General features: G+C 45.9%; 2 protein-coding genes across 3 annotated transcripts; both read left to right on the forward strand.

Annotated features, from left to right (window-relative positions):
* LOC124652199 (F-box/LRR-repeat protein 3) lies at positions 1 to 3,796 on the forward strand. The gene is made up of 7 exons (XM_047191217.1): positions 1 to 935; positions 1,525 to 1,650; positions 1,887 to 1,991; positions 2,166 to 2,565; positions 2,664 to 2,793; positions 2,883 to 3,177; positions 3,259 to 3,796. Exons 1-7 carry the CDS (start codon positions 276 to 278, stop codon positions 3,532 to 3,534), a joined length of 1,992 nt encoding a protein of 663 aa, XP_047047173.1. The 5' UTR covers positions 1 to 275; the 3' UTR covers positions 3,535 to 3,796.
* Positions 3,797 to 6,232: 2,436 nt separating this feature from the next.
* LOC124654617 lies at positions 6,233 to 8,408 on the forward strand. Of its 2 annotated transcripts, none has more exons than XM_047193611.1 (7): positions 6,233 to 6,518; positions 6,638 to 6,689; positions 6,779 to 6,850; positions 6,943 to 7,011; positions 7,139 to 7,207; positions 7,312 to 7,383; positions 7,505 to 8,408. In XM_047193611.1, exons 1-7 carry the CDS (start codon positions 6,289 to 6,291, stop codon positions 8,036 to 8,038), a joined length of 1,098 nt encoding a protein of 365 aa, XP_047049567.1. In that variant the 5' UTR covers positions 6,233 to 6,288; the 3' UTR covers positions 8,039 to 8,408. The 2 variants fall into 2 exon arrangements, with proteins under 2 accessions (XP_047049567.1, XP_047049568.1); XM_047193612.1 differs by having other exon boundaries at positions 6,785 to 6,850.
* The last annotated feature ends 251 nt before the right edge of the window (positions 8,409 to 8,659 follow it).

Below are 8,659 nucleotides of genomic sequence, written 5' to 3' on the forward strand. Positions count from 1 at the left end.
CTCCGTACCCTCCCCCACTCCCCACCGCTGCCGGCCGGCCGGATCACCGTGCGTGGATAGCGCCGCCGCCTCCTTCCCCGCGCGCTGATCCTACCATGCTGAGGCGCTCCGCCCTGTACCGACCCCCCTGGGCCGCCGCACCGCTCCTCCACGGCCTCCCCTTCGTCGCCGTCTTCTCCTTCCTCTTCATCCCCACATAAGCTCGCCGTCTCGCCAACCCGCTCTTCCCTCGCACCCGCTCCACGGGACCGATCCATCCATCCATCCATCCCACGATGAGCGAGGAGGAGGCGCAGCGGTACGGCGGGAGCGCCGGCGGCGGCGGCGGCGGGATCGGGTCGCTCTCCGTGGATCTGCTGGGCCAGGTGCTGGACCGCGTGCCGGAGCCGCGGGACCGCAAGGCGTGCCGCCTCGTGAGCCGCGCCTTCGCGCGCGCCGAGGCCGCGCACCGCCGCGCGCTGCGGGTGCTGCGCCGCGAGCCGCTCCCGCGCCTGCTGCGCGCCTTCCCGGCGCTCGACCGCCTCGACCTCTCCGCCTGCGCGTCCCTCGACGACGCGTCCCTCGCGGCGGCCCTCGCCGGCGCCGACCTCGGCACCGTCCGCCAGGTCTGCCTGGCGCGGGCCAGCGGGGTCGGCTGGCGCGGGCTCGACGCCCTCGTCGCCGCCTGCCCCAGGCTCGAGGCCGTCGACCTCTCGCACTGCGTCGGCGCCGGCGACAGGGAGGCCGCCGCGCTGGCCGCCGCCGCCGGGCTCAAGGAGCTCAACCTGGAGAAGTGCCTCGGCGTCACCGACATGGGCCTCGCCAAGGTCGCCGTCGGATGCCCCAGGCTCCAGAAGCTCAGCTTCAAGTGGTGCCGTGAGATCTCCGACATCGGCGTCGATCTGCTTGCCAAGAAGTGCCGCGAACTCCGCAGCCTTGACATCTCCTACCTAAAGGTTACTCCTCTAGTTTCAGCTACATATTCAACACTAACTTGTCTCATCATGCGCTGCATGCATAGGTTTGTTGCTTGGTTTGATTGAGCTGGAAAAATAAAAATAGTGTAAACTTGGACTTCCATGTCTTCTATTGACTGCTTTTGAGGCCAGAATTTTTCTACTAAATGATTTGGAATATTTCAATAAGATGGTTTCAATAGGCTGGAAAATTATGCATTCGAGTAAAAAAAAAATACTTCTCAAGGTAAAAGTATTGGTCAACTTATTGAAGACTTTCTTATAGGAATGCAACTGGCAAGTGCTATATCTGGGTAAATTTAGAGTTTTATTTGTGGCACATAATACAAAGTTAAATACTCTGGGTGCATTCTCTGACCTGGAATTGAAATGAATTGGACATGTTACATCTTTGAGACCTGTTGTAACATATGAATTTTGGATGCTTTGACGAACTTTATGGTAGGAGTATATACTGGTCAGTATTTCATATTGATGTTTTTCTCTGTTCCTTGCTTTAACTTGGTTTGCTGCATCTAATTGTGGTTTGAAAACTTATGATGTACTTAACGTTTATTTTCCTGTGCAGGTGAGCAATGAATCCCTTAGATCAATATCGACTCTTGAGAAGCTAGAGGATTTGGCCATGGTCTGTTGCCCATGTATAGATGATGAAGGCCTTAAATTGCTAAGCACAGGGAGTAATTCACTGCAGGTAATCACGTTTAGGGTTACTACTTTTTAGTTCCATGCGCGTTATCATGGTTTTCAATCATCTGAAATCTGAACATTTCAAGATTCTTCTTTCATATTGATTGGATATTCCCTACTCTTTCTAAACATGGCATGTGGATAGCTGTAGAGTGTGCAACTTCACCGACACTTGACTATTTGATTATTCTCTTCAATCTTATGAAGCACTGCAACTTTACATGTTTTCTTTCATTGCAGAGTGTTGATGTGTCAAGATGTAATCATGTGACTTCCGAGGGCTTAGCTTCACTCATAGATGGTCACAACTCTCTCCAGAAGATAAGTGCTGCAGACAGTTTGCATGTGAGTTAGTATTCCCGATGTTACTTGCTTGTTGCACACTACTGTATTTTTTTTGATAAAACCATGTTTCACCACTAGAGAGACTCAGCTTCCGTGATAAAAAAATAATTGATTATTCTGAGGGGATAAATATCTGATTGCTGATGAGTATTGATCTTCTACTTAATCTTGTAGGAGATTGGACAGTGTTTTCTATCCAAGTTAGCAACACTGAAGGCAACATTGACTGTGTTGAGACTTGATGGCTTTGAAGTCTCATCCTCTCTTCTTTCAGCGATTGGTGAAAATTGTATCAACTTGGTTGAGATTGGACTTAGCAAATGCAACGGTGTTACAGATGAGGGCATCTCTTCGCTTGTAGTTCGCTGTAGCTACCTAAGGACAATTGATCTCACATGCTGTAATCTCCTCACAAACAATGCCCTTGAATCAATAGCTGACAACTGTAAGATGCTTGAATGCCTCTGGCTAGAGTCCTCCACTTCAGTAAGTGAGAAAGGACTAGAGAGAATTGCAACATCTTGCCCCAATCTTAAGGAGATAGATCTCACTGACTGTGGAGTGAATGATGCAGGTTTGTGAAAGCGCTTATCACATCTTTTGCTTATTTTTATCCTAGACTAGAGTATCTTTTGATTAGCCTGTCATCATAAGAATTCAACTCTTTTGCAGCGTTGCAGCATTTGGCTAAGTGCTCTGAACTACTAATATTGAAGTTGGGCCTGTGCTCAAGTATTTCTGACAAAGGTCTCCGTTTTATTGGTTCAAACTGTGGAAAGATTGTAGAACTGGACCTCTATCGGTAATTTGATATCCTGGTTTATTCCTTTATAGTGACTACCAGCCATCTTCTGCGTATAATAACCTGTATTTTTATGTTTCTATCTCCAGCTGCAGTTCTATCACTGATGATGGGCTGGCAGCTTTAGCCGATGGATGCAAGAAGATTAAGCTGCTGAACTTGTGCTACTGCAACAAGATAACTGATAGTGGTTTGAGCCACCTGGGCTCTCTGGAGGAGCTCACAAATCTAGAGCTGAGGTGTCTGGTCCGCATTACAGGTATCGGAATTTCCTCGGTTGCCATTGGTTGCAAGAGCCTGATAGAACTTGACTTGAAGCGCTGCTATTCCGTCGATGACTCTGGCCTATGGGCTCTTGCCCGATATGCTTTAAATCTTAGACAGGTAAGCACAATGCCGAATTTAGCTCCTTCCTTGACCGAGTTCTGATGACACAGGAACCTTACTAGCTTGTCTATTCTGCAGCTTACTATATCATATTGCCCGGTTACTGGTTTGGGCTTATGCCACCTGCTCAGCTCCCTGAGGTGCCTCCAGGACATGAAGATGGTGCACCTCTCATGGGTCTCCATAGAAGGGTTTGAGATGGCGCTGAGAGCCGCATGTGGGAGGTTGAAGAAGCTGAAGATGCTCAGCGGGTTGAAGTCTATACTGTCCCCTGAACTGCTCCAACTGTTGCAGGCCTGTGGCTGCCGCATCCGCTGGGTCAACAAGCCTCTCGTCTACAAGGATGCCATATGATATGAACCCTGAGTCTGCGGAGTGTTAATATCCATCCGTTCTCAAGTTTGTTCTGGTTATATAGCCATGTCAGATAATCCACAATAACGTCATGGTTTGTGAATGCTCAGCTCTCAGATGTGACCAAGATGGTACTTGTGTTCAGTACTATCTTGGCATTCATCGATGGTAGAGTGATCTACTTGTGATATATTGGTTGACAAAATTTCTGTATAATTCGGAATGACAGGAATCTGAAGAATATCTGATGTTTTTGTTGTTATCTTCAATCTATCAACCATTCCGAAATTGCATCTTGGGTTCAAAAAAGATGTTAACTTGCAGGTCGAATCAATTGCCAAATAAAAATAAGTATAACTTAAAGTAAAGTTAAAGTAAACAAATTAAACAAGCTAAATAAAAATAGTAAAAAGGTAATAGTTTTTGGGCTTTGTGTGTGTAAGTGGAGAAAGTATTTTTTTGATATTTTCGGAATAATAAATAGCAGTAAATTTAAAGTATGCTAATGATTTAAAATAGATTGAGTTCATGAGTTCACTTGTCTACTCTCTTTTAAGTTGTAGTGGATACAAACAATTCATCAAAGACATAATATTAGTGGAATTTTAACATGTGTTTGATAATCATTCACATGAGCATTACGGCAACACACCTCTCCTGTACTCTTTAAGAAAGGAAAAATTCTAAGTAATCTTGAATTAAGAATTAACAAGTACAACTTTAAGTAATTTAACATAATGTTCGAATCTCATATATGCTACCTTGAACAAACAAGATTATCATACTGTCACTTGATAATTATAACACATGGATTCACTTTATCCCTAATACATCAAAAGAAAGGTAAATACCATAGTAGATCTTAGATTTGTTTTCACTATTTAATCACTACTACTCGTACACATTTTTCCCTACACATGCTCTTGCATATAAGTTGGATCAGAACAAGTACTTAAGAATGAGGTACATGATATATATCTATCAATACATCTCACACATAATAGGTTCCAATCCTATATATCAATATCATAGAATAAAGATCCACCACATGGGAATTATATATATGACCATAATTATGTTAGCCATCTCATATGGTACTAGATCTATGAAGAATAAAAGAGAAATAGATCAAGCTACTGGTGAACTACTCCCTCTTAAATATGGTGATGATGGTGGAGACGTTGGAGAACATGGAGATCCCTCCAACGGCGGCTCTGGCAGGTTTCCCTCTCTAATCTTCGCTTGTTCTGGATAGTAGAGGCACATGGCCCATTAAACAAACCCTTACGAACCTCAATGGACATCAATGTCATTTCCTATATAATACGGGGAACACACTTGTGTCCAGCCAACAACCCATGTTGTCGCACTCTCCCCTCAAATGTGAGCCCTGGATCTCACGTGCGCACTCTTCACTCAACTATGAACCCTAGATCTCACACACTCTGCACTCAACTAGGAACCCTAGATCTCACGCACCCTGCACTCACTATGAACTGTAGAGCTCACACTCCGCACTCAACTAGGAACCCTAGATCTCACGCGCTTCATACTAAAAGAGTTTTCGCGACATGCTCAATCCGCGCCGGATAATGCTCTTAGTCCCTTCCTACATATTGTAGTTCATATCCCACTACCACTTCATTCTCTTTTAAAACCGAGCTTCTCTTCCTATCAGATCCTCGATGAAGATGGCAGACTGATTTACTTGCGGAGGTCAATGGGCTCGCCGGCGAGATCATGGCGTATGGCGGCCGGAGATTAGGAGCGAGGTCATGGCGTATGGTGGCCAGAGATTAGCGGTGTTGGAGAACTAGAAGTAGGAGTTTTTCCTTAATTAATGTCAGTTAGGCACTTAAATATTGACTAGATCAAGAAAGAAGGAAAATAATGGAATCAATCGATATGGCTGTGTTAGACCTAGAGAGGATTATGTTAAACTTAATTTTGATGCTAGTTTTGATGCAGATAAAGGTTCATGTGCAACATGGATGATTCTTAGGGTTGATCATGGTTTCTTTATTGCTGGTGGAAATTGCACCATTCTTTTTGTCGAAGACGCAGCTACTGCTGAAGCTATGGCGCTTAGAGATGGATTGATAATGGTTGAAGCTATGGGCTGTTCGAACCTAGTTATAAATTCAGATTGTGTTGCAGTTATTGATGTGATGAAGAACGGAGGTCACACACAGGACCTGCAGCTGCTATCTATGAAGATTACTTGTTTCTTTGTAGTGATGTGATTTTTGAATATTGTTCTAGGTAGTTAAATTTTCAAGCGCATGTTCTAGCTAGAGAGGTGACTGATAATCCACAAATATGAAAGGATGATCCACCTGAGTTTATCGTTGATGTAATTGCAGACGATGTATCCGTGTTTTCCAAATTAATATAATCCCCAGTGGTGCCTTTCCCTCAAAAAAAAAAAAGGTCCTAGTCTAGTTGAATTATTGCACATATTTTATTTGACGGTAAGTAGGTTTCTTTCGGCCAGTCGATGGGAAGGGACTTTCCATTCATGATCCGAGAGTCCTGGTCGCCGTGCGAGGTGCGACTTAACCGGCCATAGCTTTGGTCGTATCGCACCTAAAACCTCCCAGCTCCCAGGCCTTCTCGTCTCCCTCCAGAACGTACGCGCGCAAGAACACGAGAAGGAAGCGTCGGAGCCGCCCGCCCCATCCCACCTCCGCAACTTTAACTGCGGCGGATAATTATTGTTGGAGCCTCGCGCCTCTTTTAATCGTCGTCGCCGTCATGGAAGTTGGCAGCCCTCCCAGCTCGGCGGGCAGCAGAAGGGGCGGAGGCGATCGAGAAGAGGCGGCGAGGGGGAGCGGCGGCGCCATGAGGGCCCGCGTGTGCGCGCGCGTCCGCACGCCGCAGGGCGTCGGGGCGCTGCTCCTCGTCGGCGGCGCGATCGTCGGTGCCGCCGTCTTCGCGTGGCGGCGCCACTGCGACCGCAAGAAGGCCAAGAACACCCAACGCAGGTACGGAAAGAAACCCTCTTTCTATGTCTGTTCGTTAGCATACGATTCGTGCTGTTGCTGGGCGCCCGGGAGGCCGGGACGATGAGTTTGAGGGGTTCGTTTGGTGGATTTTTTTGCAGCAAGGAGGAGGAGAAGGTTCCGGAAGATAGTGGAGTTGTTGAGAACGAGCAGGTGAGGGATTGCATGTTGTTTTCATGATACCTTTCCTTTTCAGGTGAAATTTAGATGATTTACACTCACGATTTGGTTGAAATTCGTAGATTCAGGACAAGGTCGATAAATCTGATGAGAATTTGAGCAGGGAGGATGCAGAGGTTGAAGCCAATGGATTGGTTAGTCCCCGTATTTTCTGCGTGCATTAGTTTGGTTTTCAACTGACACAGGACCTTGTATGTGTGACAGTTCATCTGAATTTTGGTTTCAGGATGGGGAGAAAACAGAGGAGCCTCATGAGATTCAGGCCAAGGTGGACGAGATCGTTGCTGATGAATTGGTTTGTCTCTCTGTGCAAAACTTTGAAGAAATCTACATAAATCAAGATGCATCATGCATCTATGGCATGCAGTTTATCTCGTTGGTTCCTTAATTTTGTCCATAATGTTCTTAATTTGGGGTTTCAGGACAGGGAACCAGTAGATAACTTTGACACAAACTCAAGCACGGAACTTACCGACATCATAGACGATACGGTCAGCTCTATTTTCCTGTGCACAACTGTGATAACTAAAACTGTCCTCTTGTAGCATTGTCATAAGTTTTCAGTTCTGCAAATTTGACTAAATTTTGTCTTCAGGGCCGTGGAGATGTAAAGAAGGTTGAACAGGATTCAAGCATGAGTGGCGTCGAGAATGAGGTCACACCAAATGTATTGCTTTCCTCTTGGTCTCATTCAGATTTGTTAACAGCTGCTATATGTGATCACGCATGCATTCCAGATGTAGGGGCCTCATTTATTCCGCATGTTTCTTCTGAATTGTCATCTTTAGGCCACCGAAGATGTGGAGAACTCTGATGAAAGCACTCTTACCATCAGCAGCCCAGTGATCCCCAATGAAGAACATAACGGGCACGATGATGGCGCTGATGAAGAGACCGAATCAACACAGATCACTCCAATAGCACAGATGACGGCGCATCTACCGCAACTCTCAGATGAAGTGAAGGTGGAGAACATGATCGAAACAGTCACAGTGGACAATGTGTCTAAGCACGAGGAGCAGAAACCGCCGGCACAAGATCCTGTCGCGCAAGTCGACTCACCTGCATGTTCTTCGATACCAAGTCTGCTCAAGACAACACAGAAGAAGAGACCCGTGAACCCAGGGCAGAACGAGACAGGGATGAAGCTCGGACATGATAGCGGCAATGGTGAGCTGAGCAAAGGGGGAGCAGCACAGGGTGTAGCCATGGTGACCATGAACCGTAGAGCTACTTCAATGGCTATTCTTGCCATCATCTTCGCAGTGACCATCGGACTAAACCTCGTCATGCGCTTCTATTCCGCTTTGCAAGCGGCATGACCATCTTCACATGAACTCGCAGTATGTTTGCTACATGAGTTGCAGATCCTACAAAAAGGAAAAGAAAAAGTGCAGTTTGTTCTTTGGTCAAGTGCAGATAAGGGTCAGCTGGAGTGGCATGGCCTGAAGAAAATCACCATGATAATTTCAGTCAGAAAAAATTCCCACGTGAGGTGGAACGTGCAGAAGGAGGAATAAGCTTGATGCTACCATGGCATTTTAGTCAGCCATAGGGTAGTAGCCTGATGTAGGAACTAGTAGTTTGTCGACCTGTCTTAAGACCTTGAGATTATTCTGTGCAGAGTCTTTACAATGCACGAGGGTGTTTTGACTATTTCCAAGTTATAATTCGAAAGCCCTCGGTCAAGCACATGTGCATTCTTTCTGCCAATCAAACTAGCAAGCATCACTAAAAATTCCAAGATAAGTACGTGCGGAAGTTTATAGCTCAATTTGACTACGTATAACAGATGCTTTTGTTAATTAGGTTGTTAGGAAATTATTGGATGAAGCCGATATCTGGTGATCTTTTTTTTCAGGAATGTGAAGTTGCAGGAGGGGCTTCACGTAAAGTGCACTAGCAAGCAAGTAGGAGTACTACTCCATTCGCTTCAGTCTAGA

This window comes from Lolium rigidum, chromosome 5 (assembly GCF_022539505.1).
Source record: "Lolium rigidum isolate FL_2022 chromosome 5, APGP_CSIRO_Lrig_0.1, whole genome shotgun sequence".
NCBI classification, from domain to species: Eukaryota; Viridiplantae; Streptophyta; class Magnoliopsida; order Poales; family Poaceae; genus Lolium; species Lolium rigidum.